This window comes from Candida tropicalis, assembly GCF_000006335.3.
Source record: "Candida tropicalis MYA-3404 genomic scaffold supercont3.4, whole genome shotgun sequence".
Taxonomy (NCBI): domain Eukaryota; kingdom Fungi; phylum Ascomycota; class Pichiomycetes; order Serinales; family Debaryomycetaceae; genus Candida; species Candida tropicalis.
Window position 1 is genome coordinate 1,570,404 of NW_003020056.1, and position 18,175 is coordinate 1,588,578.

General features: G+C 35.1%; 8 protein-coding genes across 8 annotated transcripts; 4 read left to right on the plus strand and 4 right to left on the minus strand. All coding sequences in view use genetic code 12, as the record gives it.

Moving 5' to 3' along the window:
• Positions 1-1,125: 1,125 nt before the first annotated feature.
• SET3 (histone-binding protein) lies at positions 1,126-3,909 on the minus strand (the record flags this gene model as incomplete). Its single annotated transcript, XM_002549347.1, has 1 exon — positions 1,126-3,909. One exon carries the CDS (start codon positions 3,907-3,909, stop codon positions 1,126-1,128), a length of 2,784 nt encoding a protein of 927 aa, XP_002549393.1.
• An 875-nt stretch (positions 3,910-4,784) lies between these two features.
• On the minus strand, positions 4,785-5,285 carry PAM16 (import motor complex subunit; the record flags this gene model as incomplete). The annotated part of the gene is made up of 1 exon (XM_002549348.1): positions 4,785-5,285. The coding sequence occupies one exon, from the start codon at positions 5,283-5,285 to the stop codon at positions 4,785-4,787; it is 501 nt and encodes a 166-aa protein (XP_002549394.1).
• A 672-nt stretch (positions 5,286-5,957) lies between these two features.
• CTRG_03692 (protein-lysine N-methyltransferase) lies at positions 5,958-7,736 on the plus strand (the record flags this gene model as incomplete). Its single annotated transcript, XM_002549349.1, has 1 exon — positions 5,958-7,736. The coding sequence occupies one exon, from the start codon at positions 5,958-5,960 to the stop codon at positions 7,734-7,736; it is 1,779 nt and encodes a 592-aa protein (XP_002549395.1).
• A 557-nt stretch (positions 7,737-8,293) lies between these two features.
• Positions 8,294-10,147, plus strand: CTRG_03693 (E3 ubiquitin-protein ligase; the record flags this gene model as incomplete). Its single annotated transcript, XM_002549350.1, has 1 exon — positions 8,294-10,147. The coding sequence occupies one exon, from the start codon at positions 8,294-8,296 to the stop codon at positions 10,145-10,147; it is 1,854 nt and encodes a 617-aa protein (XP_002549396.1).
• A 474-nt stretch (positions 10,148-10,621) lies between these two features.
• On the plus strand, positions 10,622-12,049 carry CTRG_03694 (uncharacterized protein; the record flags this gene model as incomplete). Its single annotated transcript, XM_002549351.1, has 1 exon — positions 10,622-12,049. One exon carries the CDS (start codon positions 10,622-10,624, stop codon positions 12,047-12,049), a length of 1,428 nt encoding a protein of 475 aa, XP_002549397.1.
• Positions 12,050-12,117: 68 nt separating this feature from the next.
• On the minus strand, positions 12,118-12,495 carry CTRG_03695 (type 1 protein phosphatase-activating protein; the record flags this gene model as incomplete). Its single annotated transcript, XM_002549352.1, has 1 exon — positions 12,118-12,495. One exon carries the CDS (start codon positions 12,493-12,495, stop codon positions 12,118-12,120), a length of 378 nt encoding a protein of 125 aa, XP_002549398.1.
• Positions 12,496-12,745: 250 nt separating this feature from the next.
• CTRG_03696 (uncharacterized protein) lies at positions 12,746-13,840 on the plus strand (the record flags this gene model as incomplete). Its single annotated transcript, XM_002549353.1, has 1 exon — positions 12,746-13,840. The coding sequence occupies one exon, from the start codon at positions 12,746-12,748 to the stop codon at positions 13,838-13,840; it is 1,095 nt and encodes a 364-aa protein (XP_002549399.1).
• A 155-nt stretch (positions 13,841-13,995) lies between these two features.
• On the minus strand, positions 13,996-16,623 carry IML2 (Iml2p; the record flags this gene model as incomplete). Its single annotated transcript, XM_002549354.1, has 1 exon — positions 13,996-16,623. The coding sequence occupies one exon, from the start codon at positions 16,621-16,623 to the stop codon at positions 13,996-13,998; it is 2,628 nt and encodes an 875-aa protein (XP_002549400.1).
• Positions 16,624-18,175: the final 1,552 nt, after the last annotated feature.

Here is an 18,175-nt window from a genome sequence, read left to right on the forward strand (position 1 = left end):
AAATGGGCTCAAATTAACTTACCGCTTTTCTTTAAAAGAATATCCAACCACCTACGGCTTTTTTATGTCAAATTAGGTTATCGTATTGCGGGTCGCGTATACTTTGTTCATCATTTTAACCAACAAGTACCTAGAGTAGATGGTCAATCTTTTACTTTTCTTTCTTTCTACCAGCGTTTATGTAATTCTTTGTCGGCGCCACCTACGGTGTCATTTCTCTTTTTCTAAACAATAAAAAGTGGCACACGTTAATTGTTTACATAAAAGTATTCTTGAATTATATATGTATCATTGGCTTTATTAAAATCACGAATAGACTGACCAAAGCAGTAATCGTGAGCTATCGAGTGCAAGTTACTGATGCCATCTTATGGAGCAGAACACCTCCTCATAGCTACATCATTAACTCCCCCCCAATATAAATAAATTTCTCTGTATACATCCCAGCTGGATGCCGATAGGGTGCCTCTCTCCCCACACTGGAGATATATTTAATTCTGGTATCTGTATTCTATTTGATCACTTCCTTCTGTCTCCCCATCTATATGGCTCAATAAGCTCTTCAAGTTGGTTGTACCTTCCTTTGAACAAAAACAATTCCCCCAGCTAGTTAACTTGTTAGTTTGCTCTCCAAGAATAATACTGCCTAGGTTATATGTCAAAAAAGTTTGGGTATTCATTGTTCTCTTCATGGAACGTGGGAGATACCAGCACAACAAGCATTATCGGTACTAGATACCATCAATAGATGGGCAATCTTTTCATTGAAATTATCCTAAATTCAATTGTCCAAAATAGAGTCATTACTGTCCTGTCATGTCCTGTTGTATCCTATCGAGTGATACCAATGTTTTTTTTAGAGGTAGAGAAATACTATCAATTTAGTCACCTTGAGTTCTCGCACATATTGGTTAATTGGTTCAGTCGATTATATTTTGTGGTTTTCAAGCTGATCGTAATAACCTAGTTGTTGTTCAGAGATAGACGTATAAACACAAATCAATTTTGACGACTTAAAACGCAAGAACAAAGTCTATCCCAGTATAAGGATCCATTAATCATACTTATCTATCAGTATATAATACTGGCTGTATCAACCATTACTATACCATTATACATACAACCCTACTTCATTTTCTTGTAATCGGCGAATGACAACTTCTTGACAACCTTCGGTGGTGCAGCAACACAAACTTCCTCTTCTACCGGCTCGATCGCTTTGTCGACAACTTTACTTTTAATATTCAACTCATCATCAATAGTTTTCTCTATACTAGCCATCAACTCAGGTACAACTGGAATAGGAATCTCTTGCCCTGTTGGGTCTGAATCATCTTCTTCACTAGCAACTGGTGTGAGTTCTTGAATTGAAGTTTCAGTTTTAATCCTTGTATTTTCCAATAATTGTTGTCTAAATGGTACTCTAAACAACATCTTTGGTTTGACTTTTTCAATTATATCCTCTTTCTCTTCTGGTACAACCGTCGTCTCAGAAACTTCTTCTTTATTATCTACCTTCAACAATTCCCCTGAGATTCTTTCGTTTCTTTGATTCAACCGTTCTGACCATGGTGTATATTTCTTTTCAGGTCTTGGTAAAATCAATTCATCTTTTGATTTGGCTAAATTGATATTGCTTAATGAAGCAGCCTTTCTTGTTGATCTCATTAAATATGATGTAGCCTTCTTAATCTTGAATATTGCACATTGACCATTATTATTTGACGTAGTACACCCACATTCAACAAAATGTAAGATATTATCAATGTAGGTAATTAATGCAGATTTTTCTTCATTAGTTAAATTTTCAAATTTTTCCAGATTATTGTTCTCATAAAGTTTCAATATAGGATGATCTACATCCCATTCCCAAGGTAATCTCAATTCTTCATCTTGTCCTTCGGATTTCAAAGTAATTGCCTTGGAAGTGTACACCATAAATCTAAACCTGTTCTCTTCTGGCACATACACAGGTTGAATCTTACAATTAGAAGATGTAGGACACGACTTGCGAATAAACCTACTCTCATTCCCCACAAACCTTGAATCCAATACAATACTTAACGGTGATTCTGCTGGCAAAGAAGTTTTCAAAACTTTTGGCTTGGTGGTACCCCACATCACATATTGATTAATAGTATCTCGACAATAATTCTTAAACAAGTCAACTTCTCCAAGATACTCTATTATTGGTGTGTTTTCAGGAATGGTTAATGATTCTCCACTGTTAACACCAATGAACAACGAAAGTTTGGAAACTCCGTTAAATTTCTGTTTTTGATTATCAGCATATGGCTTTACTTGGATATTCGTCTTGTTTGTGCTATTCTTCTTTCTGAGTTTGTTGTGTTCTTGTAAATATTTGTTATACTTTGGCAAAATTATTCGACTTGTTTTCATGCTTCTAAACTGATTCTGCAGCATGATTGAAACATTCTTGTAGACCATACTACGTTTCTCAGTTTCAGGTAACCGGGAAAAGTCCTCAGCAAATTGGTGTCCAATACTATCAATAAACTCTTTAAGAGACTGAGTTTTGAAATCATTTTCCTTCAAATTGTAATAAACTGTTTGGTACGATTCTGCTGTGACACCATCTTCTAACAACTCATTGTCTTTATTAGGCAAATCGTCCACCTCTTCTGGACGAGGACTTTGACGCTTAGGAGTCTGTGATGCACTGCCACCAGAGTTTGATGATTTCTCTTCAGTTTTTCTTCGTTTATTCCCATTACCATCTCCATTCAGTTGTTTCCTTTTTGGTGCTGGTGGTATATTTGTCTCCTGTGGTTGTTGCTGTTTTTCATTGTCTAACCTTTGTAAGGTCCTTGATTTTGATGTCTCGGGATCAAATTTACCCCATTTGTTCTTGTCACAATAATAACACTTATACTCATCATCAGGAACTTCTTCACCATTTTCATAGCCCATACAAACACAATGCTGCCATCTAAAGCATACATCACATTGGATAGTAAACCCATCATCATCTTCAATACCACATATACATCCAATTAACCCCGAATCCGGTTCAACCTGATAAGAAGATAACGGTGGTGCAACAAATGGGGGAATTCTTTTTGATTGAACAGGCAATGCAGCCGTAGCCGCAGGTGTAGCTGCAACAGCAGTTGTTGTTGTTTCTTCTTCATCATCATCGTCTTCTGGTTCAGTGGCTTGATCTTCTTCGGTTTTAATAGATTTTGTCTCAGCAACAGGAACAACTTGTGCCTTTTCCTTAACCAAGACTTGCTTTGGCTCATTTACTACTTTCAACGGAAGTGGTATATCTGCGGCTGCGGTTAAGGCAGCAGCGGCAATTTCAGCATTCTTTGTATTTCTTTCTTTGGATCGTATATCAATGCCTCTTTCATAAGTCGGTGTAGGAGATGTCAATTCTTTTGATTTCTTCATTTGCAATTGGTGCTGTTCCAATTTTGCTATTGTTGCCTCAGGAGTAGAATTCGATCTTTCATGAGTAGGTTTGAAACTTCCCTTTCTAGGTAAACTGGATGTGGGGGAAGTGGATTTTTGTTTTGGTATCTCCTCTGAAGAAGGTGGGTCAGGGGTATTCATTAATAAACTGATAGAGCTTTTCCTTGGGTGGGCGATAATAACAGGTGGCTTGGACTGGGTTACTTTCGCTACTGCTGGTGTTTCTGGTTCAGTCGGTGAATTCAAAATTTTATCGTTAAAACTTGGCCGTGGCGATGTAGCCGAGGCTGTGGGACTCTTTTGATGAACTCTAGGTGCTTGCGGTTGTGATTGTAGCTGTTGCTGAATAGTTGGTGGAGAAGATACATTTGAAGTTGGAGATGGCTGATTCAGTTGTTGTTTTGCTGCCACATTGGCAAACATCAACAATGTCGATGCATCTTGAAGTAATTGTTCTTCGTCCTTATTTGTCATGATAAAAAAAAAATTTGTATTGATATTTCAAGACCAAACCTAAAAAAAAGGAAAATCAACGATATGATCTGAATGATGACTTATAAATATAATCCACTTCAATAATTACTTTGCTGGTATTGGAACGAAAAAGAAAAAACAATGAGTTAAATATATTTATAAAAAAATTTTTGATGAAGAAAATGTGGTATATCGTAAAATACTGAAATGAGACAAATCCTGCCTTTCGTTCTGTTTTCGTTTTCTTTTTTTAAGAATATTTTTTTTTTATTTTTTTCTTTTAGTATTATACCCTACGAAATGATTCCCTGGTTTTACACAGTAACTCTCGTTCCAAGAATCATTTTTCCGCATATGTGTTGAGTCGAGCTATACGACCAGAATTTTTTTTTTTTTTCTTACAGACTTCGTTTGCATGCCCATTGAAACGATAGTTAATTAGTCATTGTGGTTGATGATTATACGACCATTCATTCTACCAAACTGTCGTATAAAGCCTTGCTTACCCACACCAAGTCTCCAGAATTACTTAACTAGCTATCTTTCTCCCTGCGCAAGCACTTTGTACAAGATCATCTGATTGTATACATCCCGCAATCCAACAAATTATTAAATCACTGAGCAGAGGGATAGTACAACAGTATCCGCTACGACAACAATAGGACAAAGATAGATAGAAAGATATAAAAAAAAAGAAACCACTGCAAAACGTATACTTACTTAAATATCATGGATAGGTGAAACTAGCAGCATCAACAAGTGTACGAAGATCTTTGGTGCAATATCAATTTAACCTAAAATTCAACATCGTATGTGTATTATCAAAAAAAAAGTATCTATTTACAAGTATGACTAAACTTCGACTCCCAATGTAATTAGTTCGCCGCCTCTGACTTTTCATTCTGTAACTTCTCCATGTACTCTAGTTCTTTCTTCAACGTGTCCATGGCATAATATATCTTACTCTGAAGATAGAACGAGTTCCCCTTTTCTTTAGAATTCACATCAAATAAATAATTATACTTTTCATCTATTTTATCCAAACTTAATTCATTCTTTTCCAAATCCAAGATTTTCATTGCTTCATCAACTTGAATACCACCAGCAGAAGCAGCCTTGGTTGGTCTTCCAGCGGCACCAGCAGCTGATGCCTTAGCAGCTTGCTTGTAAGCTTCAGTAAAAGCACGTCCAAAAACAGATGCACCAGTGAAAATAACGTTAACTAATAATCTATGAGCCATGGTAGGTAGCTTGTAAGTAATAAGTAATTTGGTTTCCTTTGATGGCCAAAAGTGTCTGTATCTTTGAACAATAATTTTTTTTTTCTCTTCAGCGTTTGACTGAAACAGAGGAAAAAAAAAACAAATTCGGCACATATACACGACCCATAGTAAGTAACGACTTCTATGATCCTAATCTTAACAGTTTTTCTTGAAGTCATCGGTAACCAAATACCCCAATAGAGTGATTAGAAAACAGAACAAAAAAAAAATTCTACAAAAGTAAATTGAAAAAAATGTAGCACCATGCTTTCATCTGGATAATCATTGATATTTCACTAAATTACCAGAACTTATTTAAAAACACATGTAAATGCCGTGATTCATCTAAAAGACCGAAACGAAGTATTGACTGTGGCCGAGTTGTTAGCAAGGTCAATCAAAATACTTAGCTATTGGGTTAATGAATGGGACAGATCTTAAATAGTACACATCTACGATATACTATCAGTAAAACCTGCCGTAGTCTTTATAGTAAAGTAAGTTATATTATATAGTATAGTATAACCACTACTGATGATTAGAGAAGAAAAAAAGAAAGGGAAAAAAATGTTTAAAAAAAATTTGTGAGGAATGTGCTGTATTTATAGTAAATAATCAGTACTGCATATAATTGAAAATTTTATTTGCCAATTTCATTCCTTTGCTATTTTGCAACGAAGTTACACTACCTTTTCTTTTGAGATGCATTTGTGAGTTTTGAAATTGAATATTTTTTTTTAGGGCTTTAAGACAAGTCTCGATGTGTTGTTTTTCTACATCATCAAAATGTCATCTACATCAATAAACAAGATAGATTCGTTAACCCATTGGTTAAAGAATAATTCATACTGGAGGGATGATTTAATTATAAAAGAATCTGAATTTGGAGGCATAGGTGTATTTAGTAAAGGTCCAATGGCTTTCAAAGAAGATGATGAAGAGGAAGAGGAAGATCGATTGCTACTACGTATACCCAAATCTAATCTATTGAGTCCTAAGAATTCGTATATTTATAGTTTATTGGTGGATTATGAGTCAGGCAATGAGGATATTATACTATCTGAATATATGTTTGGGTTGGTAATTACTGTGATTTATGAGCGTCATTGTGGATCGTCGTCACCTTGGTCAGAATATTTGAGTACAATTGATTTTGAGAGTTCAGAAATTCCAATTTGTTTGTGGGATACACAAGACAAGAAGAACTTACAGAATACAGAATTGGATTTATTAGATTTGCTTGATCCACAACAATTGATTGATTTTTACATTGAAAGTATTCGTTTTGCTCGTGCAAACAAACTGGTTATCAGCATCCCCGATGTATTAAACATAAATGTATCGGAACTAACACCCGAGGTGTTACAAAAAGAATACCAAGTCCAGATGATAGAATTTGGTAAAATAATACAAAGTGTTACTTCAAGAGCATTTATGGTTGATGATTATTACCAATTGGCATTAGTTCCAGCTGCTGATTTATTCAATCATTTGTCCCCTATTATTCAGGACGGACATGTGAAGAACCGTGAAAACATACACTTTGTTTGCGATGGAAATGTATGCGACAAATGTGGTGAACAGGATTGTTATCACATGGAGGTATCTGACGAAGAGGAAGATGAACAAGAAGTAGTTCCCATGGAATCCGATATGTACTACATCGAATCGATCGTTGAAGAAGAAATGAGTGATGCAGAAACCGATATTGATCCAGAAGAGGTGTCGACTGTCTCTATTGATGGTGATGTTGCAACCAATGGAGCAGGATTGGATTTGGCCACTGAATTATCTGACGGCTCCAAATGTTGCGATGTGGTTTTAATAAGTGAACCAGAAGAAGAGTATGGGTATGAAATATTTAACTCCTATGGGAATGAGTTGACTAATTGTCAATTATTGGAAAAATATGGGTTTATTGATATGGATGATAATCCAAACGATACATGTATTTTATCTGTTCAATTTTTCAAACAAATTAAATCCTTAAAACAAAAGTTAGGTAATAACAAGAAAGCGAAAGAGGTGGATGAGAAATTGCAGTGGTTAGAGGATGCAGGGTACGATTTAATGAATGAAATCATCAACAGCATTGAACAAGACAATGATCATAACCATGAACATGACAATAGTAATGGGGAGTGTTGTGACAAAGATGCAGGATGTGCCAATGATAACTGTGAAGATGATTGTTGTGGAACAGATGTGGTGACAGATTTTCCAGAATCATGGCCGCTCAGCATTCGAGTTAAGAATATTGATGGACAGTGTTCAACTCAATCGTATGCAATCTTGAAATTAGTCGAGCTAAAGCATTCTGTATTCAGTCAAAAGTTGTTGAACATTAAGAATGAAAAACATTTGATAACAAACATTCAAAAGTATTTGTTGAACAATACAGCTGACGAAATCAAATCATTCGATAGAACTATTGTTAACTGGTGTAAAAATCGGTTGAATAACTATCCTAAAGAAATTTCGCAAAGTAAACATAGCGAAATAATTGAAAGAATAGTCAAGCAGGAGAAGAAGATATTGAATAAGTTTATAACCTTACATAGTTAAAAAGATACGAACAATTGATATACGGATCTAATACTTCTTGTTGGTCTCTTATAGCTAACCAGCCAGTTTTCACAACTGTGGCATTTTTGAGGATTATTCTGTGTGAATTAGTTTAAAAGTTGCAAAATTTTATAAAATTTTGGTAGAAAATCGTGGTCAAAAATTATTATACTAGAATAAATTTCAAGTTGTTTCCCAATGTTTACACGCTATATCTAAATTGCTGATTAGGTAACACTATCATCATAAGGGTGTGCATGTGTCTTTTATCATATTTGGAACTTGCTTTAATGTACCGTTTCTGACAGGGGTACACGCATTCATTACTATTATTGTTTCCATTATTAATCAAACAGACACTTGCATTTAGACTAGGATACCTTGTTTTCCTTCTTACTGTTTAGCATATATATATAACAATATCTCATAATACAATCAATATCAAATCAAGAAATGATAATTTTGCTACACAGCTCACATTGTGTACTGTCCTGTTTTACGTTTTCATTTTTTTGTCATTGTCGTTGTTTCCCTTGTCTTCTCGTCTCGCAACAGGAATGTTATTTTTTACTCCTCTTTATCAATTTTTACAAACAGTTCTCGCTATCATAGAGTACACGTCTTATTTGCCATTCAAACACATTAATCAGGGGCACTTAAGAGTATCCACCACTACACATCAAGAAGCCAATCATCCAATAGGAATACGCAACAATAAGATGAGTGATATAGAAGATGAAAATATCTCGTTTGATTACGACGATGATGATGAGGAAGTCGAAATGGACAGTGACTCAGAATTTTCCTTTGAATCTGATGATGGCGATAATCGAGAGAATTTATTTGAATTTAGTGATAAGATCAGTGCTGGTACCACTACTGCGCGAGATGAACCAGCCATGGTTGGATGTAATGGTACCCATTATCTACCGTGGACGTATGAGTTGTTTATACAATATCAGTTTTTAGAGCCTTTGAAGAAATTGCAGAAATTCCAGTTGAAAGATTGCACTGATAGTGATTTGTTAATAATGTTGCAGAAGCAGAAATGGCAACTGGATAACGTGGTGGATGCATTTTTTGAAGACCATAATAAATTTTTGGAGAAATGTGGATTGCCCGTGGGTAAACCATCCAACAATAAATTTGAAGAGGTGAAGGATTTCGATTGTATGATTTGTTGTGAGTCATACCCCAAGACTACTGTTTACTCGCTTACTTGTAATCATCAGTTTTGTTTTAACTGTTACTACCAGTATATCAATGGCTATCTTTCTGATGCTTCCAAAGGGGACTTAATTACGTGTATGGTGCCAGATTGCCAGTATGTTATCCCTCATAAGGATATCCAGCATTTCTACGATGTCAAGGATGTTGAAGAAAATTTCATTTACATCGAGAAACCACTATCAGTGAATCCGTTATTGCGCAACAGTGCTCGTGCTCTTATTGATTCAAGACACAAGAAATATGTCGCTTGTCCTGCTCCAGATTGTAACAGTTTTGCCGAATTGTTATACCAGGAGTCATCATGGCAAGAAAATTTCCAAAAATTAGAAGATAAACAGTCCCCTGATATTTCCAGGGTTCCTATTGTTGGTTGTGTTGAACAACACCAGTTTTGCTTTTATTGTACCAAAGAAAACCATTTACCTTGTCCATGCTGGATAGTTAAAAAGTGGGATAAAAAGTGTAGTGATGATTCTGAAACTGCAAATTGGATCGATGCAAATACACACGGATGCCCCAAATGCCAATCGTCAATTGAAAAGAATGGTGGCTGTAATCATATGACATGTCGAAAATGTAAGCACGAATTTTGCTGGGTATGTCTTAATGAATGGAGCGAGCATAATAATAATTATTCTTGTAACCGTTTCCGTGATGATAAGGCAGAGGATGAACTGAGAAAGAATAGAAGTAGACAATCGTTGGAACGGTACTTGCATTTCTACAAGCGTTTTGCTATTCACGAGAATTCAATGAAGGCAGATCTTAAAACGGTTAAGAAGATTGAGGATATTACTCGCCTTTACATGGAAGATAGACGTGCAATGGGTCAAGAGAATTTGTCATGGAATGACATTCAATTCTTACTGGATGCGATGAGAGCACTTCAAAATGGTAGAAAGGCTTTGAAATGGACCTATTGCTTTGCTTATTATTTGGCCAAGTCGAATTTTTCACAAATTTTTGAATCTAATCAAGATTTCTTGAATAGAACTGTGGAAGACTTGTCTGAAATATTTGAAAGTATCATGGACAAGAAGAACTTGAACAAAGTTGATACGATCATCAAGAACAAGACAAAGATTATTAACTTGAGTGAATCAGTGAAGTCAATACAAAAAACATTGATCAAAAGTGCACAAGAAAATTTACTGAATGGATGGTTAAATTTTGAGACTTAAAATGGTTCACGTAGTTCTAGTGACGAAGCGGTAATGATCGGTTGAAAATTATATATTTATATACATACAATGAAAGATTGTAGTTTGTGTTTGCATTGTGTGAATGTGTAAGGTAAATTTAGTGAACTTTTTTCTTCCTTTCTTTCTCTCCCTAATAATGAAATCTGGTTTTGTGTAACATGATATTCCTTATCAGTGAATAATTTCATTGGATTACCAACACCACCACCAGAACGTTTTTGATTTGTGATAAGCTGGATTTGTGGATTTGATTTTTTTTTTAATTATTATCCTTTTTGCTTGGAAAGTTTATACAAAAAAAAGACAATTAAAGCAATTACTTATACCAGGGTTTATTTCTCTTTCTTTCTTTTTTTCATTTTACATTTTGTATTTTTTCAGATTTTGTTCTTGCTATCGTTATTGTCTTTAATTGAATTGAATTGAATTGAATTGAATTGCACTAATATTTGTATGACTTTACGAACGACAAGTCTTCAAGCACAACAGCACAATGTGCACCCACACCAGGAAGAACGCGGGAGGTCAAAGAGTAAGGATTTGACAAGATCAGCTGAAGGTTCTCAAAACAGACTGAATAATTTAAAAACCATTCAAGAAAGTTCAAATTCTTCTATAAATAATAAGCGAACTTTTCGATCGAAATCTACTAATGATTCTTTGGCTATGGCTAACAGAAAACGACAATTACCACTACATGCTGGACGAAATCATTCCGAACAATTATTATACACAGCAATAAACCAAAATCATCAATTCAAATCAAAATTGACTAAATCAATGTCATCACAAGGTAATGCCTCACAATTATTACCACCCACAGCAATTCAAAAGAATATCCCCATGGTTCACCAAGAAATATCCTACAATAAAAGACCCGAATTTAAAAGGTGGAACTCGTATGATATTCCAAGTACTAATTCAAGAGATCTGAAACTGGATGTATTTAGTCGTCCTGAGATACTTGGTAAAGATAGTGTGTCTCCATTGACCGTGTTACAAGATAATTTCAATACTAAAAGACCCATAGTTAATAATGTGGTCACTATGCCCACGGACAATTCCTTCAAGTCATTATCAAAAGAAAATATCAATGAACCTGATGATTCAATCACAACTGAAATGATAAAGAAGCCAAATTTATATGAAAAGATGAAAAATTTTGCAAACGCAAGCATGGGCTCTTTAGTTAGTTTTCAAGATAAAGTAACCAACAGGTCAAGTGATATATCGCGGATACAAAGTGAACTGGATGATGACGATTCGAACACAGACGATGATGAAATATGGGGGAATACAAATAAAGAGAATGTACCAGAGTCGGACACTCAATATCCAATAGATCAAGTCGAATCAAATTTATCAACTCAGGAACAGGAAGAGCCTATTAATTTTGAGGATCTTGTTAAGAAAATTGATGACTTCCAAGGAAATTTTGTCAACAAGCAATCTAGTAGAAGTGGCACGTTGAGAAGTCAACAAAGACAATTAGACTATAAAGAGTTGTATGATTATGATTCAAATGATAATAGTCGAACTACATTTTCATATGAATGGAAAATTCAAAATGAGACTATATCATCACAATATAACACAATACGATTGAGATTTTCATCTCGTCATATGGGAGTTTTAGGGTTTATTGAAAGGTACCAAGAGCACAACAAGTCAAGCACACCAAGTACATATTCATGCTTTGACGATATCAACTCCAAATTGAACGATGCCTGGGAACATGAATACAACTTGCTTTTTGAAAGCTCAGTCCTAACTACACCTGTAATCGCTAATACTGAATCCAGAGAAGATCAAAATATCTACAAACCAGGAACCACAAATATGGCCTCACTCGCAAAAAGTGTTAAACTAGGAGGCGTGTAGGTCTTTGTTATAACTCTAATATATCTATGTTACCTCTATTAAATACGCTAATAACTAATGTACTTCAACTATGTATTCCGTGGAACATGTGATCGATTTGTATAATTTGGCTGCACTTCATAGGCATTTGGCTTTGATTTCTTATTCTGATCATTCTTCTTTTCCAGCTTCTTGTTATTTGGTTTGTCTGCCTCGTCACCAGATGAATCACTTGACGAGTCGCTATCGGAGTCACATTCATGATTTCCATCTTCATCAGTAGGATGGTAAATACAACATATTTTGGTTTTCTTTCGATTTAAATTTTCATTATCAATTACACTTTCATCCCAGGTGACTCTTGGTCGGTCTTGCTGTCCTGCTTCCAACCTTAGAACGGGAGGAGCTGTCGTAGTTATTGTTTGACTAACTGTTCTATTGTCTGTAGGTACCTGTTGCTGGGACATGATTATTTGTGAATATAAGATTAAAGACAAATGAGGTACGGCGAAATTCTTTTTTTTTTTTGAAATTTCTAGCGAATTGGTTGGTTTATAAATGTATCTCTCTCTATATATTAATGTACCTGTTCACATAGTCACACCATAAAAAAGAAAAGCACAAGGAAAAATAGAAGGTGCATAGTAGTTATTACACAAACCACACTCCTCCCTTTTTTGAATTTGCTGGTAGTGTAAAGTCGAGCAAAGACAAACCATGAGAGAGACAACAAAAGAAAAAAAAAAAAAAAGAAGCAGTACACTATTGAAAATCAACATTATTACAGGTCGTTGTCAAATTCAAATATCCTTGATCAATGCCATGAGTAAACGTGTCAATTTACCATATAGTACCCAGGATTTATTCCCTCAATCAGTAACAACGCCTTCATCCCTGAGGATGGCAGGAGGTACAAGTACAAGAACTGGATCAATTGTATCAAATCAATCTTCCATGTATATGCCACGTCCTACTTTAAATTATGGCTGGTCATCATCTTCATCTTCATTAACATCAGGTTCCAATTTAGCATCTAGATTGAATAATATTAAAACAATGATAAAGAGGTTATTTAAACCAAAAACATTGGATTTTGAGACGGCAATTTGGGAGATTTTCCATCTAATCATAAATCCTCGTAAAATGTACCGATCTCATTATTTTTACAAACAACAGCAACTGCAACAAGATCTGTTTAGCACGAATTCATATTCCAGAGATGATCCAAGCTTTCTAATTCTTTTGACTGGATTTTTATCAATGAGTGCTGTTGCATGGGGGATCGCCTATCTGCCTAGTTTGTTGGATATTTTCAAATTGATTGTCTATATGGTACTTGTTGATTTTTACTTGACTGGTATTGTAATTGCCACTGTTACTTGGATACTTATGAACAAGCTATTTAATGACGGGATTCAATTTAGTAAATATAATGTGAATTATGTTTCCTGGGGATTTTGTTTTGATATACATTGTAATTCATTCTTGATTATATGGTGTTTATTATATGTTGTCCAATTTGTGTTGTTACCAATCATCCGAATCAAAGGTTCAATTATTTCTTTGGTTATTGGGAATCTGTTGTATTTTGGTAGTATTGGATATTATTTTGTTGTTTCCTTTTATGGATTTAATTCATTGCCATTTATCAGTGCAAATTTTGGTTCTACCAACAATAAAAAGAGCCCAGCTAGAACCCTACAATTAGTGGTTATTGCTGGTGTGGTGCCATTATTGGCGGTAGCCTGGTTAATAACCTTAATTTTTAGATTCAATGTTGCCGACAGTATGGTAGACACTTATTTCAACTAATATATATGAATACAAAGTAATGAATAAGCAAGAAAGAAAAAAAAAAATATGATGTTATAGATATCTGTTGCAAATAAAAGAAAATATATAACGAACTAAATAAATTACAACTTCAAACAATATACTCTAAATATAAATCGCAATTGAACTTACTTCTAAAGATTTGCTAATTGATCTAATCTATCTCCGGCTGCTTTAATTCTCATACCAGTTCTATTACTTAATTCGTAATCACCTTCACCAACAATTTCAGCTCTTTTAAGCCAGCTTCTACTTTCTTGTGCAGCCTGGCGAGGATCAATCTTGCTAGATGGACCAGTTCCCAATAACCAAGTAAACATAGTCTTCTCATACAAAGCTGTTGGATAAAGATAAGGACTATAAGTCAATTTGTTAAATCTAAATTGGTGAAGTGAATCATTAATCACATACTTGGAAATGACATGGTTGTTCAATAATTTCAAACCATCTTCGACATGTCCTAATTGTCGCATGGCAATCGACTGCAAAAAATGTCTGATCATTGCTTCATCGTCTGTTTCTTCAATTAAAGCATATGAATTTTCTTTTGTGTTAGCTGAGTTATCAGAGTTTGGAGCACCAGAGTAACCCAACATTTTCAAGGCAACTTCCAAATGTTGACGTGTCATTCTATTGTACCCATTCCAGAAATAAACCAATTCATGAATTAATGAAGTTCCCACCAAGTCAACATTTGGTAAGTTTGGATACTGCTTCTTTGCCGCTTCAAGATGCTTATTCTTACGCAACAAAAATTTATCAAATGGCATTTGTTTGTTGCTACCACCAATACCACCTTTCTTACCAACAGCATTACGGCCAACACCTGGGACGTAACTCAACGAAAGATCAAGGTATTTATCAAAAAGTGCGGAATATTTAGCCATTTCTTTTGCTTTATCATCTACTTGTATGACTCCCATTTTAATCATTCTGTATTTCTCTAAATAACAGGAAGCTGCCATAAACAAATAAACTGCTTTAGACCAAGAATTGATTTCAATCAAATAAATCAAATCTTTAGCAGCTTTATCATATTCGTGTTGGAAAATGTAAATCATCGACCTGTCAAAAATCAACAATGCTTCAGCTTGCTGCATTTGGATCTTGGTAGCTGGATCGTCGGTGAAATCTTGCATGGTTTTAGACGCTTCGGCCAATTTACCTTCAGCAGCCAACATTCTTCCCTCTTGTAAGATCCAAAGAGCGTTATGGGGAAACATTCTTCTTGCTCGTCTTAATAACTGACTGGTATAAAGCTCAGGGCTATCCAAAATCTTATCCAACTCAGAATCAGAAACAGTTGCTTTGTTGTCCAAAGTAATAATACTTTTTGCCAGATTGCTATTTGGTAGTTGAAATCCAGTGTCAACGAATTGTACCGGACCATCATAAAACACCAAAAGGAACAATAAAGCCAACTCACCGTGAATATTTCTACAGGTAATTGCAGTTCTCCACAACAACTTTAACCCAATTTCCCTGTCACCTTTAAAACCAACAATTGATAATACTTTACCAATAGCAGGTGGAATCAACGACAAAACAACTTGCAAGATACCAAAACATAATTGAACACCTGAATGAATGTATTCATCAACAGTAGAAACATGCAAGTGATTATCTGAGGCATTCTGAGAACCACTTGGGGTTGTCTCAATTGAAGAAAGAACAGATTGGGCACTAGAATCAGTTGCTGGTGGCGGGAGAGTATGGTCCTGTGAATCCTCAAAATCCTCCAGAGCATCACAAAAATCGTCGTCCTCTTCATCTTCACGTTCGTCATCGCTTTCATTTTCTTCGTCAACTTCGCGTGGGGTTTCAATGGAATCCTTAGGTATATTGGTGTTGTTGTTCTGTTTGGCCAATGTGAGAGAACTATTCAGATCACCAAACAAATTAACCTTTTCTGGGTCAACATTGTTTCCCAAGCTGGCACCTTCAATTCTCGCTTTTCTCATATTGTAAACTTTTTCCAAATTTTTCATCAACGCTATGTCTTGTGGCAAAGAAGCAGAAGAACTGGACTGGGAACTATAACCCGGTAGATCAACAGTACTGATTGACTGGTTATTTAAGAAAATTGTATTACCTGACTTTGAGGTGCCATTATTTAATGAAGGAACTGCAGCAGCAGCGGCAGCTTCTTTCTTTAATTTTGCCAAATTCTTATTGAAGGTAGGTTCCAGTTCTTTAATTTTCCTGTAGACGGCGTCTAACGTCTGGTAAGCACGACGTAATTTATACAACGCCTTGACACTTTCAACCATACCATTATTTTCTGTCAATAACATTAATAAGGCATTCAACAATGTCGACTCAGCATAGGTGACTTCAAACTCGGTTCCTGGTGGATAGATCAATGACGTGGCCAATCTATATCTCACATTGTATTTTGAATTATTCAAAGATGCATTTTCTGCTTCTGATAATGTTTTATGAGCCTTAGCCATGACTTCTGGTTCAAAACCCAAAGTAGCTTCAATGAATTCCATAACCCCTAATGCCAAAGGGAAAATAGCATGGGGTTGGGTTGAATCTTTATTCTTGTTGGCTTCATCCTGTAATAGATCAGTACCTTGCTTAGTTCTATCGTCCAACAAATAATCCATTGCCTTAAGAGCAACCTCAAAGTCATAAACTTGTGCTAGTATCTTATCGTAACTCCCATCTGCATTTGATCCGTTAGACGATGTGGATTGAGTTGATGTTATAGAAGATATTGATAGAATAGATGCTTTCTTCCTTAACCCTTTAAACATTTTTTTACTAACAACGTGAACTTAATGGCGGGGGCAGAACTATGAATATAGGCAGATTGTTAAGAGATCAAACAAAACAAAGTTTATCAAAGTATTTGAAAAAAAAAAGAATCAACGACCGGAGCAACCTGGATAATTTTTTTTTGTTTCTTGATTTGAGTGTTGAAAGAGTCTGTTTTGTGTATCCTGAGGGATTTAATACGAAGCGAAACGGTAGTAAAAAAACAAAAAACAAACAATCAAAAATAACTTCCCTGGTGAAATATATCAACGTGAGATTGTGACTTGTAGTGATTGATTTTGGTTTGGAAGTTGATTTGGTGGCTTTTGTAGTGGTGTATTCTGAATAGCTATTTCTTTATGATGAAGATGAATATTGTAGGCTGTGAAAAGATCACTGGAAATTTTCAAATAGAACTTTATCTTCTATTTTTTTTTTCTTTCTTTTTAGGTTGTTTAGTCTGATGCAAAAATTTGATACGACACGTGAAGTATCAATGAACAATTCAGTAAAATTTCTTTTCCGTGTTGTCCTTTTTTATTTTTATTTTTCAAAATTTACTGTAAATTTTTACTAAAGCAAAATTTAGAGTTTCTTTTTTTTCTTCTTCTGTTGTTGTTGCTGTCGTTGTCGTTGTCGTTCTCTCGTTCTCTCCCCGCGTCTTCCCCCCTTTTTTGTATTAAAGCAAGGTGGGCGTAGGTGACAGAACAGCGCCTGAGGTGAACTTCCCCCATTACATAGCCCAATTTTTAGGACATTATTGTATGACTGTCACAATGTAGATTTGGTTTTGCATTATTTTATTCTTTGTTTTTGGTTTTGCAGTAAGTTGTCTCAAATACACTGATTACCCCTATTATCGTATGCACGTGAACGTGTGTCCCAAAATGGCAAGACGCCACACACATCATTATCACGAAAGGAAACAGAAGTTGAATAACTTTACAGCTATTAAATTTGGAGTCCCACTGAGATCGCAACTTGTAAGTTGGTATGTTGAAAACCACCAGTAACATGAAATTAATGCAGATTTGAAACAGTCTATTGGCTCATCTTAGAGCATTGTGCACAATGAATTGTGGGTTGGTAAAGGCACGCAAGTCCTACCAATTCTTGTCTATACCAGCTTCAAAAAAAAAAAAAAAAAACTACCAATACTATTGGGACAAATTTATTTCATACTAATAGTTCTAATAAACAACATACTTTTAGAATGGTAAAGATTATTAGTTTCTATCATGAATTTCAAATCTGAATTCAAAGTGGACAAGTAACATCAACATTGCATAATATTATTCAGAAATATTGACAGTCATGTTATAAATTTTTCTGTATAATTAACACCAATAACTTTGCTGCTCGGGTCTGGCACGAGGGTTCAATCAAGCTGAACCAGTCGTATACCAATCCACAGAGGTATTTATTCTTAGGCTTTCGTGAATACTTGTGAAAAAACCCAGTTGCAAGTTTCTACAATTAATTGCACTATTGCTTTTGTTTCAACCCGACGATATTTCATTGCTGCAAAAATGTAGACAAATATAAAAATGG